Source organism: Amblyomma americanum, chromosome 3 (genome assembly GCF_052857255.1).
Source record: "Amblyomma americanum isolate KBUSLIRL-KWMA chromosome 3, ASM5285725v1, whole genome shotgun sequence".
NCBI lineage: Eukaryota > Metazoa > Arthropoda > Arachnida > Ixodida > Ixodidae > Amblyomma > Amblyomma americanum.
This window is the reverse complement of record NC_135499.1, coordinates 106,289,404-106,312,216: the sequence shown is the minus strand read 5'-3', so window position 1 is coordinate 106,312,216 and position 22,813 is coordinate 106,289,404. Positions and strand designations below refer to the sequence as shown.

Genomic DNA, 22,813 nt, shown 5'->3' with positions numbered 1-22,813 from the left:
GTCTGGTATACAACTTAAGGATAACTTGAAAACGAAATGGTACAGGAAGAGTACAAAGTACAGCATGAGAATGCAAAGTCAACAAAAGTCAAAGGTGAGAATATCATCGCCCAAAAACAAGACAGAGCAGCAGATGCAACACCCTACGCGAACAAAAGAGAGAGACAAACGGGAAGGCACTACAAGCAGACGAAATAAACCAAAGCTGCCAAAGCTCAGAGAACGCGTCATGCACGAAGACAACGAATGACTCATACCCATAAATTCTGGACAAAAACATTTTTGAGCAGGAAACAGCTTATAAACGCCATTTTTTTCCATATAATGTAAGATTTCACTATAACAACCATTATATCAGCAGATCACCCAAGGGCAGTCTTGCATTCTTTTTTTCTATTCATGTTCTTGCTATCGTCAAAAGCGTTCCCCATTGGTTTGCTATGGCAGTCTTAACTATTGGATGCGGCCACTTTAAACACATTAAAAGAAAGATTTTGCTACGTATCACAATAATGGACCATTACTTTCAATATTTCCATAACAGTGTTTTACAATTTCCCAATTTTCAAAATTTTTGCCCGAGAAAGCTGGACTTGGAAGAAAAAAAATGACGGATGATTTAGCGTGGTTAGTCCAAATGCTAATTAGGTGTGCTAGCTCTTCGGTTTCTCACTTCGGCTTCGATGTTCGAATCCATTGCGCACGGAGTTGATGAAGACGACAACATCCAAAGCACAGCGCGAGAGACTGCCACTCATTATCATTTAACCACGCGGCTATAAACATCAGTCTCGATCTCCTGCGTGCGTTATGCATTTCCCGTTTTATTTCGCTGTTCCTTTTGTTTACTTCCTCCTTCCTCAGCATTCATTTCATTTTCGTCCAGGAAATATTTATCTGAAAAACTCTCTGTGCCCTCCGTTACTTGGCCGGTCCCCCAATGTGGGCATGTGCCATTGTATGAGGGTAACAACAACAACAACAACGACTGCCACTCCACCAGAGGCCAACAACAATGACTGCCAGTTAGACACGCGGGATGTTCGGTGGCCTACGTAGACGCGGCGGTTGGTGGCGGCAAAGGTCGTCAGCGGCCTCGGCAATCCCGTGACAGCCGCCACTCTGCGCGGGCGGAGCATAGAAGTTGCCGAGGAAATTGCAACCGCCTTAGCTCGCATAGGAACGGAAGCGAAATTTGTCATCAGTGACAGCCAAACTGCCGTCCCCGGAAACAAGGCGGCCCACGAGCTGGCTCGAGATCTCTACCGCCGAGCCGCTACGGGGCCCCTCGATGGTCGAGGGAGCGGAGAAAGCATGCTAAAATATGGCAAGATCACGCAGCTTTATAGATTGGATCGCAGACTGATGACTAATACCCCAGTCAGACACGAAATTAATTAATAGAGTCGCGTGGAGATGACTGCAAACCTATACGTATCCGCGCCTGGTCACGGCGAACCACATGTTCCCCGAGGCCAGGAGCGATAGGTGTAATCTTTGTGGGGCGAGAGGGACCGTCGACCACAATAATATGGGAATGCCCGTACTCTCCCGGGGAAGGGGGGGAGGGAGGACGCATAATATAGTTCGTAGGGAAACCTAGGAGACCTTGCTGCGCAGCTCGGACCTTGAGCTCCAGCTCCTGCTCGCCCAAGAGGCCGCCGGGACTCAAGACCTTCCGGCCAGCATCTAAAGCGGCACCCCCTGCACCGCTGGCCTCGCGCCGCGGGGGTGGGGAGTTGCCTTTCTCTGTTGGACAATAAAAGTTTTAATATACTACTACTCGGCTGCGGCGATGGCGTAGTGCTCACAGCAGAAACTCAGAATCGTTTCAAGGAACGCAGTTGCTCCATCACGCTAATAACTCTATCAGCAAAAAAAAAAAAAAGTTACGTACACTTCGCGCAGCTAGAGCACGTTTTCTTTGAATAATCGCTCCTGATTTTGAGAATGGAGTGCCGAACTTATATGTGTTCATGCCCTGCAATTGTAAACTGTCAAAACAGGTAAAAAAGAAACAAGAAATGCGGCGATGGCGTAGTGGTCTAATGCAGGGGCCAGAGATGCTGATCAGTTCGCGCCGCAGCAGATATGAAACCCACTCGCGGCTGTAAGGTGTTTTATTTTAGCTTATTCTATTTCAGGTCAAGCTTAGCCAGAGAGACAGTGGCGAAATCGGTGAGTGGTGGTCTTCGCGCTAGCGCACTAAAACGAAGTGGAAAGACTTTACGCTACGAGTTAGGCGACTGAATAACACCAAAAGAAAAACCTTAAAGACAAGTCAAGAGGTCCGGAGTAAGAAACACCTGCCTCACGAACTCCCACTTTAACCAAGGCGAAGAGAAACCACAAGTCTTGTAGTCGCTAGGCGACGCCGAGTCCGCCCTGTTGTTTGGGGAGAAAGGGGTGACCTGAGGATTTAATTTTTTCTCCTTCCCTTTCTTCCCTTCTTTAGCAACGCTCGGTATTATTGGTAATAGGCACTCTTTTATGTGCAGTGCAGCCGCTGGGTAATCCGATACTCTGAGCGGCACAACGAAAAATCCACAGGAAAGGCCTGTGCAATGTCTTGTTGTTAGTGGCTATTTATTAATAAAATAATGGACGGAAAAGATGTTGCTAGCCTCGGCATCTGCCATCGAAGCCTGAAGCACCTGAGCTGCGGCTAGCGGGGATAAAAGAACAGGGAGAGGGAAAGGGGCAGCGATAGTAAGAAAGGATAGAGGTAGGGCGGCAATATACACTATGTACAAACACAGGATGTGGAAATACATGTGGGGTGCTGCACCGCGCATGGTTGCCAGGAGTCCTAGGTGCGCGGGCGTGCAAATTCCCCACACGTACGCATTCAGCTGCGAAATTCCAGTGCTTCCTGGAGCCGCAGAAAATAACAATACAAGTAGATGACACATTTTCTTGAAGCCATGGTGATCAGCCTCGTGGAAATGACGGGCGCACTTTGTTGCCCACAAATACGCGTGCACCGTGCAATGGCTGGTGGACCGTGCTGTGGCGGTGGCCCTATTAGGTGCTCCACCCGGGGTCTCAGCTACCCATCAGTATAGACAATAAAGTGGATTACTACTACTGTAATTTTGTTCTACGTTCCTGGGGTGTGCCAGTAATCCCACTTCCCGCGGCTTGCCTCAACTTTTGCCGCCATCTGTGCGGGCGCACACAGCTAAAACACGCGAAAAAGATCAAACAGCTGAGCCGTATTTCCGCCATATTTATTTGTTTATTCATTCAATATAGCCCTAAATGACCTCAGTCGAGGGTATTACATACGGGGGAGAATTGGTACACAATAATTAAAAAAAGGAGAGAAAATGGCAAGCACAAAGGTACAATACATAAATACTAATAATACACAACACTATAATAGAAATCACAAAATATCAACCTTATTATACCCAACAAGAAACAAAAAAGTGCATTAGAGGAATAAGGCAACTGCTGGCATAAAACAAAATAACAATACATCTGAATGAAACAAGTGACAGAAGCAATGAGCAATGCTAGACAGACATTTGTGTTAGGAGGTCCTGAAACTTGTCAAGGCTACTTGCTGTGTGCGATGGCAGGTTATTCCAGTCCAGTGTAGTGCGAGGCATGATTGATGTCGTAAAAGAATATGTGTGACATGAAATGAGTTTAACTCTGAACGGGTGATCGTGTCGTGGAAAAAATGTTCCTGGTGATTGGAAGAAATCGTCATGGAGCAAAACATGATGATATGCACGCTGATCGATCTCTTCTCACCAAACGGCGATGCGCCGACAAAGGGGGAACTTGTAGCATTTGCCTCCGCAAATAATCGAGAAGAACACCAAGAAAAGACAAGATATGTGAGAAAGAGGATGAAAAGACAGGAAATGTAAGATAATGTTCATGTGATCCCCAGATCGGTAAGACAGCAAAATGATGAAACTCGGTGTTATACTGTTGCCAGCCATTTCTATAGTATTTTTTGCTTTCAAACGACAATAGTGGCATGCATTTGAAGTGCCGAAGCGTAACGTTCTGTCAGGTCAATATATGTGAGATGAATTTCCGAAATTTTAGGTCAGAGCACTGCATAAACTTTATTCTCCTTGTTTTACAAGTAGCACCAGGGTTGGGCACGACACTTCAAAAAACTATCTTCGATACCGACACCCGATACCACCGAAAATTCTATTCCCGATATCGATACAAGATACAGAAACAAAAATGATTTCCGATACAGACACTCGATACTGCATCGTGGATACTTCGATGCACCACATAAATTCAACATTAATAAAGCTGCTATCGCGATTAGCTAAGTTCAAAAATTTCTCCATGGTTCTTGGAACCTAATTAGTGTTTTCGATATGTCGCACAGTTTTTGAAAAGATTTAAACTAATCCGGCTGCGCAGATTTTTTTAAGCTCCAAGTTCTCTGATTTTGTTGTGGTGTGTGATTTTCTGTGGTGCAGGCATTGGACTGAAGGCATGGCGGCGTTGAAATGATTCCTTACACTCGGAGCCTAGAAAAATCTTTGTTTTCACCGGTCTGTGAACACTTGACTACATACGAATAAACCTGAAACATTTTAGGATGCTTTTCTGTATTGCAATATTTACCAGGTTAATTGTGCCCCCTGCCCTATGCAAAAAAGAAAGTGCAACCTCCGTGCGCTTGGGAAAGCCAAACTCCGATTTCCCATGTGCTCTGTTCAACAGACGTTTGAAAATGAACATTGTATGTTTAAATATAGGAGGAAAAAAATAAAATGGCTAAAAGTTTTTACTACGCAATTAACATATCTTGCTAACCTGCGTTTTTACTTAACGGTATTAGGCAACAGCATTTGCTGAAACCGCCGATCCGAAAGAGCCCCCACGATGAGGCCGTGCTATAAGTGATGCAAATGAAAAAAAAAAATACTCTGTATTCTGGAGCAGCCTAGCATGTAGCCGTGTTCTATTTCGTGAAGGTGCCTTTTATCAACGGATAAAAGTGAAGCATAGCCACGTCGCCTTGAAGATCCTGGAGATATAGTTAAGAAACTCAACTTTCACAGCGCGTCTCGAGAATGTGTCGGCTGATGCATTTGACGGTTCCAGCGCTGATGACCGCGTTGACCCGAGTGTGGAAGAGTGCGTGACCTCTACCGTACTTACTAAATAAAAAAAAAGTATAGTTTGCAAGCTCCTGAGCATGACGACGAAAGTCTTCTATGTCTGTTGGCAACCATCGCAACTTGAAACAGGGGTGTCCGAGTGTTGTTTCTACTACAACGGTGTGTCTACACTCCAACCAAAAATACACCCGTATGGGAGTAAAAAAAGATCATAAGTTGTCCTCTAGCTCCCTCCCTTTTGTAAAAGAACAGATTACTCTCTTTTTACTCCCTTCTGTTTAAAGTGTATCTTTTCGTCCCTTCTGTCGCCGCTGAGCGTGCAGAAATGCAACGTATATACATCGTTTATCTGTCAAACGACGAACGAAGGAGGAAAGAAATCGTCTCTTACTCATTCTGCTCCATTTTTTTTTTTCCAGTGAACTGCAGCTTGAGTGAGCGCCGCGGGCCGCAGTCTGACTCACAGGAGCCTCAAAATATGCGACACGCTATGTTTTGAGTGTCGAGTATCGTTAAAAATACACGATACACTAAAAATGTACTTTCCATACCAATTATAATTACTATTATTATTAATACCAATATTCCGATACTTCCTTTTTTGGCAAGCGATACTTAATACCGATACACAAAATGTGTCTTCAATACTGCACATGCCTGCATAGCACGATGGGCTTCTTGCCACATTTCTAATCCCTCAATATGCATATCCTACACAAACAGCGCGATTTCACAAACCACGGGCTGAACGGCGATGGCATCAAAGCGCAACTGGCCTCCATGTGTTGCTCGCCCTTTGAAAAACAATGGAGTTCTCTAAGCTTCAGCCGCAGTGACTTCATGTGGACGATTTTAAACCCCGAAATCACCACTTGCAGTGTTGACCATGTGCGAGCATTAATAAAAAGAAACAGCCTCACGTTGCCTTCCTGTGTGTGCGCCGAACCTTGGCTGGTAAACAAAAACAATTTGTAGCCCTTTCTTCTTTTTTTTTTACACGCTCGTTATTTTCTCCCCGTGGTAGCACGCCCCGTGTCCAGTGCCTTCCTTCTCTCCCTGAGCTGCTATAGAAGAGCGGCCCAGAGAGGCCACGAGGATTAGAAGAGGAAAAACTGAATCCGGGACCTCCCCAATTGCCAGTCATTATACGGCGGCGGATCACAGTTGTTTAGCCCACAAAGACCCCAGCGCGGGCCAATTCGGCAAATGTGTTTCCTGCCGGCGTAATACACATGCCGCTGCGGGACCGGTGCGGGAGTTGCGGACAGGTTGCCGGCTGCCACAGTTTCGTAAGAGAGGCGCACAAAATACAGTGCGTCCTGCATGCGTGTACGGGACGTGAAGAGAGAGAGAGAGAGAGGGAGGGCGTGCCGTCTCGCTCGACACGCACGCGCGACACGATTCGGGGTATACACGTTACTATAGATACGCCGCTCATCTGTATGCGCGCATAACGAGGCAGACCAAATAAGCACTGGCAGTCCGGTGCGAGCAGTCTCGGTCGCGTTGTATACCAGGCCGCGTGCCGCCCTTGAGATCCATCCACTTCCGGCGCGCGAGATTCCTTTTAGTATCGAGTACGCGAGTGCGCGCGCGCGTACACTGCAGTGAATGCGTACGCGTTTCCGACCCAGGTGGGCGCGTGAATTATCTCGGGAATGTCGTCTCGTGTACGGACGCTGTGATTCCGTTTCCGATGTTGGCGCACCACAATGGGCCGAGGGCGTCGGTCGCGGGCTCCCGGCAACGGCCGGCATGCACGGAGCGGAGGCCATTAGCGACAGCGAGTGCCGGGTGTGAATGAGAGCGGAGATATTGTCCGCGGGAAGGACGCATACGGAACAAGCAAGAGGCGGGGGGGGGGGGGGGGCGCTGGGAATCTAGGGTCACAGCGTTGAGAAGCGATTGTTACGAATGCTATAGTAGCGTAAGCATGTGCGTAGAGAAACTTTAAGCAGGTAAAATCTTAATTTACACCGCAGAAAGAACCCCGTATCACGTCGACCATATATGCCACTAAAACTGAGCTATAGACGTATACAACCTAAGTCAGTAGTGAAGATCGCCCACATTCAGGAGAGCGGCACAGAAATCCGCCACGGCGAAAAAGCAGGCCGTTGTTAAACCACTTCTTGTTACCTAAACAAGAAGCTAACTATCAAAAAAAATTATAAGCTCAAGAAATTTGAAGCCTCCGGTTTGTTCAGCACAACTTTGCTGATTTCACCGGTCAGCGGACTAACGCAGGAGGCCGCAGACCATGGCCATGGTTAGCGACTGCTCTTGTTTTAAGTTGCGTCCAACCATAGCGCCAGCTTCCCGCTATTGTGATGTGGTGCTGGATCAACACATAGACTGTGTTTTCCCTCTACCGCTTTAATTTGATGACGAAGAGAAGTGCTGAGAAGCGACGATATATGCTGTTAGAGCGCTGCCTTCGCTGAAAAAAATGCTCGGGAAATCTGAATTGGCACCTCGCATTCACAACGTTTTTAAAGTCAGCGAAATGGACTAAAAATGGTAATATAATTGTCGTTAAGACAGCTATCGCTGGGTAAATATACGCAAGCGCGGCTTTTGAGGGTAGTCAGGTTCACTCGCTGAACTGCCTATAGTCGGGACAAAGGATAGTGCCCTGCCACTATGTAGGGTGGTTCGAATTTTTACTTTCGTTTTCCTCTGAACTATTTCCGTTAGGGTCGGCTACGAAACAATTAAAAGTATTAGTGCCAGACTGGAGTTTTCATGACCTATTTACAAATCTGTGCAGGTAACAAGGCGACCAACGATCGATCGGCGGACGTGAGAGACGACGCTGGCCATTCTAGGATACATAGGCTGCGGCCTCCGGCGCATATATATCAGTGAATAAAATCTTGGCACGGCCAAATATGGTGAAAAGGGAGACTAGCGTGTGAAACACCTTATTGACGTTACCGGCCGTGGGGCCGACCTTCGTCAGAATATCAATATTCGTCAATTGTCTCTCTCTCTCTCTCTCACACACACACACACACACACACACACACACACACACACACACACACACACACACACACACACCACACACACACACACACAACACACACGACACACACACACACACACACAACACACACACACACACACACACACACACACACACACACACACCACACACGAACTTCGTTCTGCTAAGTATAAAAAGGCTAAAGCTGTGTGAGCCTCGTTAGGCTTAATTTACTTAAGACAGACTACCATGATGCATGGTTCAGCATAAATTCAACACAAATGAGTCAAAATGTAATGTGTTGACCACAGCTCAATAATAATCTTGTTTACATCGCCTTCACGATGGTAAACAGCGCTGCGTATTGTTTCAATGGCTGTTGTGTCCATAAGATGTCAACGCTACATCAACAGATATGCAGTGCTCATTACTGTAAAGGGATGCAGCACAGTGACTCAGTTTGGAGATCATTTGAAGACTGATTTAGGCCGTCATCCTTAAAGAACGGCACGATATCAGTAGTCACAGGAGACAAACCACAGGAGAAATCCCCGCACCGTTCAGGACGACCTGCACCCCCTGGGTGATAGCCGCTGCCACATTCTAAGTGCACACTCAGACGGGGTCAGAGTGTAGATTTTGTGATAAAGACGCTGTATGTCGGAGATGTCGCATTGTGGAGGAGGTCAAGAACACTCACGTACGACCAATGTGAAAATGGGCAAAATTTAGTTGGCGCTGCATAACTCAAGTCTATTTTTACCTCTGCATCGATTGACCTTATAATAATCATGCGTCTAGACTTACTGCTTAAAGGTAACCAGTCTCGCATTGATTCTAACAAATGCCGGCAGGATTCAACAACTTATCAGGAAATAAAAGTAATGCAATAAAGGTTTAATTGTATGTGTTGTAATTGTAGGCTGCATATTAATTAAGTACGAATATTCATCCGACAGGTACAACGTGCGCAGCGTTTTCACGAGACAGAAGAGCCAGGATGAACTCACCAGGAAAAACAAACTGCGTGCTTGTCGTCTTGGGGAGAGGACATGTTGAGCTTTTGCCTCCGTCGACGTCACAGCCGTCGACGGCAACGCTCGAGAAGTGCTTGTTTTCATGAGATGGCAGCGTGGATAAAACGAGGCGGTGGTGTGCTGGTGGCAGCGGTCGTTTGTATAAGCACTCCAGGCTTATGCAGGAACCCTGTTCTCAATCACGGCCCGATCGTGTACACACCTTGTCAAGGTAGATACGCAATTGTCTCGGACACACGCGATGGGTCACACGAAACGCGACGTTGCGGCGATACAGTGGGGCTGCGGAATTCTTGGGCGATCGGACACGAGCCAGAAATACATCTGCTACCAAGTCTGGCGCGCAGATTCGGTAAGCCTCAATGGCGGCAGCAGAGGCGCGCGCAGTTGACGCGGTTGAGCGCGCAATAGACGCCTCCGCGACGTTGGGAAACGCCGCTCGTGTACGAGGGAGGCTGGCGAGGGGGCATCCTGTCGGAGGTGCCGAAACTCCTTCTGCGGATTATTGTGATCGAGCGCCACATTGAGCGCGGTGGCAGGAGCAGCATAATGTGGGTGTCCTCGCTCCATTGGTATTCAAATCGGCAGCGTATAACACCGCGAACGCGTAAGGGTGCGCACGAGATTCTCAGCGGAGTAGCTTAGATGCCGGAAGTCCTGCACCGAAGGTGCACAACATGGGAGCGTCTGGTTCGTGCAGTGGCGCTCCAGTGTGGCGAAAGGGACTGCCGGGGAAGAGAGGCAACCATCGCACCACGGTCGACTGCGAGCAGCGCGGAACTTGCGCAAGGCTGAAGACTGCCCCAGAGACAGCCAGGCCAATGAAGAGGAAGCACGATTTGAAGCACTTGTGCACTATCGTGCGCGCTTCGAAGCGGCTGGCGTCACAGCTCTCTCGGCAACGAGCACAGAATGGGACTTGATTGGGCGTAACGCGCCGCAAGCTGCAATTCGCTCCGGGTCGCTTCCCTACTACGACAAAGATACATGTGCGCATGCCCCTTCGGCCCCGCCCTTCACGAATGCCACGGATCGAGTTGTCACGACGAATTAATGTTCGACATTGAAACTATAAGGAACAATGGATTAGAGTTCGTGCTGTTAATGCCACAGGATTAAACGGCTGGCATGTTACGCGGAGCGATAGGCGATGAAACTGTCTCCGATTGGAACAGAATGGTAATGATGATATATTTAGTCCCGAATCCTGGAATTCGACAAGTAGCGCTGTCAAGCCTTGCGTTGATGCGAATAGCGCTAATGACTAGCTAAATGAAAGGCTGCGCCGTGTGACCCCGGACACAATATACATCAACTATACAAGACTATACGCAAACACTAGCAAGTGACAAACATCATCACTTGCATTTGTCTAGCGTACAGTCAAAGGTGCCCCCAGGACGAAATTTAACACGGCGACGGGTTTATCTACGCTGCCAAAAGAGGCGACGTCTGCATGCTGAACAGGTAGGATACCCTCCGAGCAAGGATAAAAGGAAGATGAGCTGCTTTCTTAAACCAAGCATTTTGTTCAGGCGGCGCAAGAACAATACGGCACTGACGCAGAGTGGATCGGCTGACCATCTTTTACGTAATGGGTACCAGTATCAGTGCGTACATGTCTTCCTCCATTGCGCTGATACTGTGCACGTGCGCGCGCGTAAAAACGTGAAACAAAGTGCGCGCTCCAGAGTCTACCTGCAGGGCAGCTTTCCGTCGAATACGATGTAGAATACGCCATCTCTTTTTTAACACCCGCATTCGCCACCACAACTGGGGAATCATGACAAAAAAGAAAAAAAGAGATCCTTTTCTTGGCCCGCAAGGCACATTTACAGAAACCTGCACGCAATTTATATAACCTGGCGTTACGGGCTGCCTTTAATTCACCCGACTTAATCAGATCGGGATGGCTGTCTTGTAAATCCCGCATTTCGTCTTGAACTGCCTTCATCTCCTAGACGGTCATTACCCTGAGTGCAGATACTGACTAGCCGCCGCGGTGGCTGAGTGGTTACGGCGCTCGGCTGGCGGCCCGAAAGACGCGGGTTCGATCCCGGCCGCGGCGGTCGAATTTCGATGGTGGCCCGTGTACTGTGCGATGTCAGTGCACGTTAAAGAACCCCAGGTGGTCGAAATTTCTGGAGCCCTTCACTATGGCGTCTCTCATAGCCTGAGTCGCTTTGCGACGTTGAACCCCCTAAACAAATCAAGCAGATACTGACTATCGGTGGGCTGCTTAACTCTCTATACTGCACGCACGCAAGAAGAAAGGAACTTTCCATGAACGACCGTGAGTTGCTGAGCTTCCCCGAAGTAGTGACATTTCTTCAACTTCACCGAATTTTTGTTCAAAGTAAAATTCTATTTTTTGCCTGTCGGTATCTTTGCCGACGTTCGTTCGGCTGCAGAAGGCGTACTTATTCCTGAGCAACTCGGAGTTGAAAAAGGAATACATTTTTTTTCCGCCACTCGATTCGAACTCTTCGCGTGGCTGATGACGTCGAGAGAATTATGGACTCCGTGAACACTGGCAGGGGAAAGTAGATAACCTATACGACTTTCGTTTATTACAGGCAGCCTGCTACTCCTCCCCACAAATAAAAAGCACTATTGCTTTGTTGGCGTCTTTAAAACAGCGCATTACAAATTCAAACATAAACACAAGAAACACATAAAAATGGGCAATCCCGCGCTTTCGCACTTTCTATAAGCATCAGTCCTTGACCCATAACCTTCCTGTTGAGCTCAACAAATACTATTATATTCATGAATACAGTGCCAAGCAGCTGCATTCCTATTTTGCTAATATATGATTTCTACTGCAATTTTTGTTCTCTTAGCGATATTTCATATTGAGTTGCACATTGAAGTTATTACTCTTTTGTTGTTGTTTTGCTTTGTGTGAAATATCTTTTTTGTGATATGCATCATGTATGCTAAATGCTGTGTGTATGCTATGGAAATAGTATAGATCAGTTTCATTTGCGAACTTTTTGGGTGAATGTTTATTTATCTCTTCTTTGTAAACACACGCTACTGCCATGTATTGGGTCTCCTGGGCCTAGTCAAGCTCATAGCTTTTAGCTCAGGAGACCTTTCCAATTTCTGGAAAAAATAAAATATGTATGTATGTATGTATGTATGTATGTATGTATGTATGTATGTATGTATGTATGTATGTATGTATGTATGTATGTATGTATGTATGTATGTTATGTATGTATGTATGTATGTATGTATGTATGCATGCATGCATGCATGCATGCATGCATGCATGTATGTATGTATGTATGTATGTATGTATGTATGTATGTATGTATGTATGTATGTATGTATGTATGTATGTATGTATGTATGTATGTATGTATGTATGTATGTATGTATGTATGTATGTATGTATGTATGTATGTAAATGGCGTTGCACTCCGGCCTCAGAGATCCGCATCATCAAAAAAGAGCACTGACGTCAACGCAGTTTGCTTGTGAAACCGGCCGGTTGTGGCGCTATTTGCATTTTGCTTTTCAACATTTTCTAACCTATAAAATGTTCTTTCAGCGAAAACAGTCTCCTTGCGATTCTAACGCGGTGGTCGTCGATCGATACAGGCCAACTTCAATTCGTTCTCTGTCCCTGTAAGGAAAAATATGTGCTCCTCTGACTTTTTTTTTTTTTGCTCCGAAAGCAGTGTTGATGTAACCCGCCTTCCGTAAATTTGGTGTCTGTTCCAGCTCAAGCAAGAAGCTTCCTCGATGCATCTCCACACTTCAGAATCACCACCCACCAGCCACCTCCTCAACGCATCCCTTTAGGCACGGGAAGGTAGGTCCCACCCATCCACCCACAGCTATTACACTACACCACAGCCACTCTCGATCCACCGTCCCACCCCACCCTCGGCCACCTTCACCGTAAAGAACTTTCACGTATGACCAACACGTCTACCTGCACCCTCCACAAGGCCTCTACCCACTAGAGACCCCCCCCCCCCCCCGCCCCCAAATCAGCGGAACAAAAAAAAAAAAACACGGCGAAACCGAATTCTCAGGCGCACTTGGAAAGCCAGATGTCCACCAAAGGCACCAGCCACCTCCCAACCCTAGCTGGGGGTTTGCTCATCCGTCCACCGCCACCCTCGACCCACCTCCTCGTGCCTTCACCTCCAGAAAAAGGCTGTCGCGGGTATGAAAGCTCGGCTTTATGTAAAACCATTCATTAAAGTCAAAGCAATCATTGGGAGTAAAGCCAACTGCTTTTCGCAGCATCGTCACATCACATGTCTGATCATCCCGTGATCATGCATGCGATGCAGCGCGTGATCGGAGACAAGTCCCGTAGCGTGTTGACAGGGCCGTACTCCGTGGGGACCGTCGTTCGTGAGGTAAATTGCCGCCGTACTACAAGCAGTCGTTCGCGTGGCCTTGTTCTGCGGCCACTGACCGAAAAGGCGGCGGGAAGAGGGCGCCTGCGCGCCCCCATCCCGGATGCTCGTTTCTCGCATCCGCTATACGGGAGCCCCATTCACGGCCGCCCTTCTTTCCCTGCTCCTGTGCCGCTTTGCGCCTTGTCTACTCGCGCCAGGCGGAGCGGGCCGGTTCTTGCCAGACTGAGAGAGAGAAGAGGCGAGGATATGGCGATTCGTCTTTTTGTATTGTTGGGTCTATTGTTTTTTTTTATTTCATGTATTTTTGTATTACTATTGCGAATTTGTCTGTCGCGGCTGCTGTTATCCTTGCTTACTCATGCTGTTCTAGGTTGTGAATTTTATGAGTTTACAAATATTGGCTCTTTATGTTCCTCAATGCCTTCTAACCGTTTGTAAGGTTCCTTATATGTACATTCCGCCTTCTCATTTGTGTTTTCGTAAGTGCTCTACACGCCAAGTCCTGCAACAGCCTCGTACAAGAGGCTAGCAGTATGTGTTAAATAAATAACAAATAAATGTGCAAACAAGGCGCCCGTGTGTCGCTCTGCTTCAAGCAGTACATTCCTAACATGCTCGGTCAACTAAGGCTTGTGCGACAGTATTCTTGTTAAGGACAGCTGATTATCATCTTCCGTTGACTTTTGCACCCTTTTAGTCGTCATGCAAGAGGTGCAATTCGGCGCTTCTTAAGGCTACTGCAGGCAAGAAGGAAGTTTTTAAACGCCTCCTGATCCTCGGCCGTGGAAGAAACAAAACATGGTCATTGCGGTTTTTGTACTGTAGCCGTTTCTATACGGCAACAGTAAATTCTTCGAGGAAAGAATTAAATAATGCTGGCAGCAAAATTCCTTGACATTTTTAAGCCCGAGCGACACTGATCAGAGGCACAACGATAAGGGGAGCTTTCCTCTAAACTTCACCCAGCTTTACTGAGGAAACGCCGAAAGACAAATATGCGCGATAAGTGTGTCTTTTACGCAGTGGACTATTTCGTACCTCCTTAAAGAATTAAACAGTTGGGAGGATGCGTGGCTTGACGTAGATGAAGCAACAGCCCGAACACATTTTGAAAAGTCAGAGCACAAATGCAGTAGTGAAGGCGTCCTTTTTAGCCGTTGTCTTATACTGGGATTTTTCATTTTTCTGCTCTGCAACATTGCACTGATCAGATCAGTTTGGACAGCACGAAGTGGTTACTATAATTGGGCTCCGTATTTTGACCCAGAGCTATAAGTGGCGATTTCAGTGAGCGTTCTGTTTGGGAGACTGTTCACGCCCCCGGGCGTTAAATGGCCTGCCTACCGGTGCCGTCTATATAATGCCCGCATATTTCAGCAGCATATTTCAGCGGCATACTTCTTGCTATACTCAAAACTCCACCCCGTTAGCCGTATACGGTGAACAGAATTATCTCTGTGCTGTCTGCGCATTCATTCCTGCGGCTGAGCGCAGCGCGTTTAGCGCGGGCGCCTTGCATGCGCTTGCACACGCGTGGTGCCGCACTGCGACGTAGTCGGCGCTGCTTCAGTCTACTTACGCTTGAATTCCATTTCACCTCCGAGCTTTATTGCGACCACACTGCCGCCAAATTTACTTTTTAAAAAGTACGAGAAAAATTCAGCCTAGCTTCCTCTTGATCCTGGGAACGAAATAAGATAGTCTCTTCATTTGTCACTTAGAATGCAAATACCCCCCCCCCCCCCCCCCTGTTTTTTCTTTTCAAGCAGAGCACATTGATAGGAAGTGGGAAGGTAAATTTGGTAATCTGATGTATTTTTTTAAGCCCCACATTTTTTTTTTTTTTGCATGGGCAGCGGAATAAGGCTTTTCCCGGGCAAGTCGCACCTATGTCGCGGCTGGCGCCGCGATGAATGAAAAGAGAAAGTTTTTTTGTTTTGTTTGCTACCGCATTAACCGACCGCAAGAGCCGCTAGCCCGATGGCGACAGCCCGTTGTGCTTCTATGCGGTGCGGGCTAGGCAATATTATTTTTATTTTTTTTCTTGCCCCTCTACTCAGCCTGTTCCCGATACGTTAGTTGTGCAGGCGCGAGACCAATTCTTTTCGTCGTTTTCAGCCTGCTCTCTGTCACATCTCATTGCAGTTGCAGGCACCGGCAGACCGTAGCCTCAGTTATGTCCTCACTGGAGACCTGGAACACAGTTCACATTACGTTTTAAGAAAGAAAAATCCTCTGACAAGCAGGCCACTGCATTTGCACTGTTCAGGCGATACGTAACGCTGTCCTTTTGCACAAATGTGATCGCGTGTCGGGACCGGCAAGCAGCGAAGCAATTAATTCGAGGAACGTGATGCAGCCACGAGCCTAGCAGACACACACACACACACACACACACGCACACGCACACGCACACACACACACACACACACACACACACACACACACACACACACACACACACACACACACACACACACACACACACACACACACACGCACGCACACACACACACACACACAGCGCGAAGCTGCAATACCTCCTCCACTGGCTCTGCTTGCTGAGAAATGTGTGATGGGAATCTCAGGTGACCGTAGCGAATATTTCGGTGTGCAACGTGTTGTGTCTCTCTGCGGCGCCGCCTTTTCTCGCGGTGTTTCCTTGCTTCAGACTTCAGCCGTAATAACTGACTTTTGGGGAAAGGAAATGGCGCAGTATCTGTCTCATATATCGTTGGACACCTCAGCCGCGCCTTAAGGGAAGGGATAAAGGAGGGAATGAAAGAAGAAAGGAAGAAAGAGGTGCCGTAGTGGAGGGCTCCGGAATAATTTCGACCACCTGGGGATCTTCAACGTGCACTGACATCGCACAGCACACGGGCGCCTTAGTGTTCTTCCTCCATAAAAACGCAGCCGCCGCGGTCTGGTTCGAACCCGGGAACTCCGGATCAGTAGTCGAGCGCCCTAACCACTGAGCCACCGCGGCGGGGCGTCTTCAGCCGTGACCTAAATAGATTTCTGTATACTTTGGTGCTGAAGCGAGTACAAACAAACAAACAAAAACAAACAAGCAAGCAAATGAACGAACGAATGAACACATGAATAAATAAATCCCTTTCATTGTGCGGTAGCCCAGCTATAGGCACCGCCACAAAATAAGTGGTCGCCCTAAGAAATTTATATTTCCATGTTGTCGTGGTGGCAGCTTGTTACTATTTATTTGTTAGTTTTTGTTTGCTTATTCGCGAAAGCATGATGAGAGTCTTGACCTAGTTACGGTAAATTCACTGGAACACGCCTAAAAAAAGCGACTCAAACAAAGCCTTAAAATTTGCTTCAGCGGATTTAAAACGCCGAATATTCGAGCTCGACTCACGGACAGCGTATACTGTAAACTGAATCGGCAGGAACAAACGGTAGGCGCATATGTATTCGGGGGCATATTTCTAGAATCCTGCGCCCGACAAAGCATGCAGCGACAACGGCAGGAAGGCAAGGCATGTGAGCTGCTCTCGGCGTTGCATCTTCTTTCTCAGATTCCTTCCTGCTTGTGTAAATTATTATTATTATTATTATTATTATTATTATTATTATTATTATTATTATTAATTTTGAAATCAAAACTTCCATCCCTTTTCTCTTCATGAGGAAGAATCCTGCGGTGTTGCTTTCCCGCGTGCTTTTCATTTTAATTACCTGCATACAGGAGAATAGCCACCCGATTCTTGGCCGATCCCCCAGTGTGGGTATGTGCCATCTTTTGATAGGCTAACAACAACAGCAACAAAATAAGGGCGTCGAAATAAACATCACTAGTGCGCCGGCATTCCGATATATCTCTTATGGCTGCCGCAGCTGGGCGCAGTGAATGACGAAAGCGACCTGCCCTTAAGAGTGTGTGTGTGTATATATATATATATATATATATATATATATATATATATATATATATATATATATATATATATATATATAGAGAGAGAGAGAGAGAGAGAGAGAGAGAGAGAGATCACCGGATGCGATGTTCGGAGGTCGTGGGTTCGGATCCCACCGGCGGCATGGTTGTTTTTTCTGCTGCTTTATAAGTAATTTTCTTTAAGCGATTTATTAATCTAAGTACTATAATATCCCACTGATAAGCACAACACATAAAAAAAGTAAAACATTCCCCTATGCACCTTGGTTTCGGTGACTGTTGGCTCCCTTCATAAGTTTGTCAAACGGGCCCCTCATTTCCTTTAACTTATATATATATATATATATATATATATATATATATATATATATATATATATATATATATATATATATATATATATATATATATATATATATATATATATATATATATATATATATATAAGCAGACGCAAGCGGATGTGTTTGCGACGTAAATAAAACCCGCGTAAGACGGGAAATACAGCGCAAGGTCAGCGTCATGGCCCGAGTGCGTGTGCGTTAGCACTGTGGGGAACGAAGTGACTGCATTGGATGCGGAGGCGGAGAGCGTACATGTTCAAGCTGCGTCCTGTGCAAGTTGTTGGTGCGACACTTATCTGCGCAGCCATTTTTGCGTCGCCAGGCGACAGCTGTGAGCACCCGGGTGATAGCGTTCAACTTCCCGCGATGCAAAGGCGACGCAGAACTCAGCTTCTAATGCTGGAAGTGCCTTTTTTCTATACGCGGTTTTTCATTTTGCGATGTTTATTTTTCCTTTTGAGGAATAATGGAGCTCAGTTATTTATTTCGAAACAAACATGCACTCGAATACAGCATACTAAGCGCAAACGAAAAAAAAATATAATGCATCTATGCGCTGGAGGTCGGCGCCAACGCCTTATTCTGTTGGCATACCAAAGTTGGTGTTGAAAAATAGTTTGTCTGAAAACTGCCTGCGTCAAAGTGCGTAGTTACACGCTCGTCGCAGCTGCTGCGGCTAACCAGATTTGTATTAACTGCATATATATAGTCAAAGTAGCGTGGTCTCGCAGACAGCATAGATTTAGTGACGAATGAGTTAAATGCATTCCTGGGACTCGTATCTCGAAGCACTGAAGGGCACATGCATTAATATAGTAGCCGAGAAAGAACGAGACTAATAAACGCGTCATGTACACAAGAAATCGAAGTCTGAAGATAATGATATCTCCGGGAAAGCACACACCAACTGAACCACACAACTGCAAGAGAAGGGGCAAACACTGCGCAAGTGGATTCATCCGATGTCAAACGCAGTGCCATTTTTGTTATGTTATTATTACTGCTGTAGGTCAGTGTCACTTCCGACTCTCCGCAGAAGGACGCACTTGATAAGAAGCAAACCATTGCTTCTAGCAACTTCAACCGCTTTCTTCGCGCTTATCGTGTTGCAAATCTGCTGTTTCCTGCAGCAGAGTTGCAACGACAGTCACTGACGATGACTGAGCAATAATCAGGCGCTCAGTGTAAGCGAATCACTCTTTCATGATTGGGCCGCTTTCACTCCTGCGTAAGCTTACGCTTAAGCGGACTGACTTCATTACTTTCAGGCAGACAATGTCTATTCGCACATGCTGGCCCCTACAGAGCAGCCTCGAGTCATTCAGAAAACTTGGCGCTAGACTTCAAATGTTTGCACTCCAAGCGCAAGGTCACATGAGGTGCTTCTAAGCCATTGTCTACGAGATGGCGTTCGGTTCAGCAGATCGCCTGGCAACGGGTGCGCCAGACGTTCTGCTAACTGAGTCAAGTAGTTGAGCTTAAATGCCGAATACATATTTTTGTGTCTTCTTGAAGTTCTGCACATAAAAGTAAACCTTTTCTTCCATATTGTTTTACGAAAGCGGAGAGTTTTCTCGGACAAGTTCAGGTGCATGACCATAGTTTACTGAAAAGAAACGTGCGACTAGAAACTAGCGAAATCTGCGTCGAATTTTGTGCGAGCTTCACATAGCTGAGAATGCGTCCTCTCCTTCTAAAGTCTCGACATACAAATGTCAACGGGGCACAAGAGCTATTATTATACACTGGGATGAAATCGAACGCCTGCCAGCAGTGTGTTGTTTTGAATCACAGGTAAGACGCTATAGTAAAAACGAAGCGCTCTGTCCTGCGTAATAACAACCTCTTACTCGTCCTTGCTGGCTGCGACAGGCATAAAAAGGCAGAAGACTCACTCCATCGAACGGGTCCTGGAGAAGAGGCGATGGATGACCTCCTTCGGCACCATCACGACCGGCACCGACGGACCGTACCCGGATTCCAGCAGTGTACTCTGATCACGCGCGAATCGTCGCCGCACTCAAGGCGGATGAAACCAGGATCGCGCGGAACGTCAGTGACGTCACACTCGCTTCGCGCCTCTTTCGATCGCACTGCACCACCTGAGCGATTGGACCGCGATAACACGAACGGGTGCCCGAAAGCAACTGTTGACTTCAGGCTCCTTGCGCACGACTGCTGATATGGTCCCGTTGGTGCGCGTCTGTATCGCACAGAGTCGCAGCTTTGCTCCAGTCAATGCACAAGAACAAGCAGTAATAAAGCGACGACACTGCCGAAGCACGGGCAAAGCACTGCAGTACACCGCACAGCTCGCTGAAGCGTCGATCCAGTTGGTCAGAGAAAAAGGGTTCGTTGTCCGCAAAACGTGATTCGCTTTGGATTCAACTGGCTGCACATTCAAGCAACCGATCAACAGTGGTATTTGCTTGCAACACTCGGGTGGCTCGATACTAGCTGGCGAAAAAACTGGGGAAAACCGAAAAAGACAGCTCCAAAGTATCCTCAGTCAACACTCCCTTCGAAATCACGTGCTGTGCCACGCACCCTCTCGTGGTTCGGGCAGGGTGATCCAGACACCCACGCTGAAAGTCCGCTGTCCTTCCGCAAATGGTGTGCGGGGCGACTGCAGAATGGTCCGAAGCCCGGTCAGCCCAGCTGCCGAACCATGGCTGCCTCGCTCGACTTGAACGCTGTCGCGGATGAAGACAAAGTCGCGTGCGGCCCCTCTCTCCTCCTCCTCCTCTTGTTCAAGAGGCCTGCGCGAGGGACCAGCAGGAAGACTGAAGAGGAAAAGAAGAGTGCAGGCGGCTGGCGTCACTGGCTGCCCGGTTGCGGGGCCCGCGTTCCGGATCAGCGTCGGGGCGCACAATAAACGAGCTCCGATTGCTGCTGTAAATTGGAGAGACGGCTCGCTTTTCCCTTCCCAGGCAGCAGCCGCAGCAGCAATACAGCTGAGCCGGCATCGGCGGCGGAGCCGATAGCGCTCGCCGAGATCTCTCCAGTCGTCGCTGGGACGTCGCCGCCGGTTCGGACTGACTGCACTCTGCCCGCGACGCGGCAGCAGCCTCTGCGGGACGCGGATCCGATGCACAGGCCGATCTGTACCGGCTGGCTGTAGCCGAGAAGCGCATGAGGACGCAGAAGGAGAGGAAAAAGAGAAGAAAACGAATCAGGCAGAGGACGCCTTCTGGGGTTTCTCGGGTTTCTTTCCCAGAAGACGCCCGCAGCTCTCTTCTTCGCCGCAGTCCTCCCTTCTCGCAGGTCTTCTCACTTTCTTCTCCTTCCTTTTTTTCTCTTGTGCTTTCTTTTATTTCTTTTTTCTTCTTTCTTGCGTTCTTGTCCCGGTCTCGCGTGCCGCTATGCGCTCGAGTGTCCTCCTCGCGCGCCGTTGGCGCCTCCACCGTACTATACTCGAGTCTGATCACGTGTGCTTCTTCGGTTGCCTGCTGTGTTTTTTTTCTTTCTTCCTTCTATCTCCCACTTTTACCGTTCTCGGATTTCTTTCTTTCTTCCGGTTTTCTCCGGCGGCCGAGGGCGAGACACTTCCAGATCTGAGCGCGACTATTCCCTTCCCCTCGCTCATCTTCTGATACGGCTGAGCGAGCTGCGCATAAAATGAGCTCCCCGCGGCTTTCCCCCACCGCACTCCAATCTGGGCCAGCACATGCTCGGAGTTCTCCGGAGATGAGTTACTCGACAAGGTCCACCCGCGAGACGAAAGCGTGCCGCTTACGGTGTTCTTTCCCCCCATCCTCGTACTCTGGAGATGCAGTACTCGGAATACCCGGCGGGACACGAAAAACACTTGCTGACGTGACCGAAATATGCACGTCATCTTACCTCGCGGCAAGTAAGTTTACCGAGTAGGGCTGAGGTGTCGCCGCTTCTCGCCCAGTAATTTAGGACTGCCGTTGACCTGCCTTGTGGGAAAGATTCTTCACCAACCCACGCTTGCGCCAGGGGTACCGCGGTAGACTTGGTTTATTCTAGTTCTCGAGCAATTCGCGACACGTGCCGCATTTTCAGCTCGTTGTACATCTTGTCAGCAGCGCGAGAACTTCGCTTTCGGCGTTCCGTTCTGGCACCGTGAGGTCACTGCAGGGCAGCCAGTATATACCGACGGCAGACAGTCGCGCGATTGGTGTGCCCTGACCTCAGGTGAGGCCTGCCATTCACCATGCACGCATTACGGGAGTGCCTCCACAGAATAAACATGTAAAGAACAAGACGTGCTTTCCAGCCTTTCGCCTCATGCAAGAACGAGCTGTTCAGATGAGTCGATTCCCCCTCTCAGGAGAACCAGAAGTGCGTTGGCAGCTTCTGTTGGGACAGACCAGGAAAGCCTTGGGCCAGGAACCCTGAGCCAAACCAAGGAGCAGGAAAGGGGCCGTATTCCTATGGAACCAAGAAAGTTATTTTGCGGCCCTTGGTGTAGACAGCCACGGGTGTTGTGCACAGCTGTACATAGTATGCGCCATCAAAAGCCAGCATGCGACAAAAGGCTAGAGGGAAATAGACCATTTGTGACGGAGCATGAATATAATTCTAGCTTCCACATCCCTGTATGGTATCCAACGGTATCTGATCACTCCTAGGAAAAGCCGAATGAATCCTGGAGAATGCATTCAAAACTCCGCACGCCTCCTGTGGGCCTGGACGAATACTTTTGAAGAACCATCAGCCTGAAAGTGGCTGCTGCTGCCCGGACCGCTGCTGGCGTGCTGGATAGTCATATAAAAGAGATGACGCCAGCGCTCCTCTGTTGCTCGCAGCGGTCTAAATAACGCATGCTCCGAATCTTTTATGCGTGCTAACTCTTCTAAGGGTGTGCACCAGCTCAATGGAGGCTGCGCAGGTGCCCAGAGAAAGATGTGTATAGGCGATCAGTTTTGTGCGAAAACTCGAAAACATTGAATGGCGCGTAGCGGAAGGGTCTTACATAATGCGAGGAAGAGCTTTCCATTGTCATGATGGGCACCCAAACCAGGAGGAAATGACATTCAAGACAGCATTTCAGAGCGGACAAAACAG

At 47.9% G+C, this 22,813-nt stretch overlaps 2 protein-coding genes across 11 annotated transcripts in view; one reads left to right on the top strand and one right to left on the bottom strand.

Moving 5' to 3' along the window:
- The window catches only part of AP-1sigma (AP-1 complex subunit sigma-2), a 524,179-nt gene that overhangs the window by 37,033 nt on the left and 464,333 nt on the right, over nt 1-22,813 (top strand). The gene's annotated exons all lie outside the window — the stretch shown is intronic.
- The window catches only part of fray (oxidative stress responsive kinase frayed), a 156,516-nt gene that overhangs the window by 84,333 nt on the left and 49,370 nt on the right, over nt 1-22,813 (bottom strand). Inside the window, exon 1 of one of the 8 annotated variants that reach the window (XM_077657680.1) lies at nt 19,675-20,878. The exons of 5 other annotated variants lie outside the window; for them this stretch is intronic. In XM_077657680.1, coding sequence (XP_077513806.1) covers nt 19,675-19,727 — 53 coding nt within the window. In that variant the 5' untranslated portion in view covers nt 19,728-20,878. Of the gene's footprint in view, nt 1-9,107; nt 9,890-19,674; nt 20,879-22,813 lie in introns of those variants that run through there. 2 more of the 8 variants (XM_077657673.1, XM_077657677.1) reach the window with 2 other exon arrangements.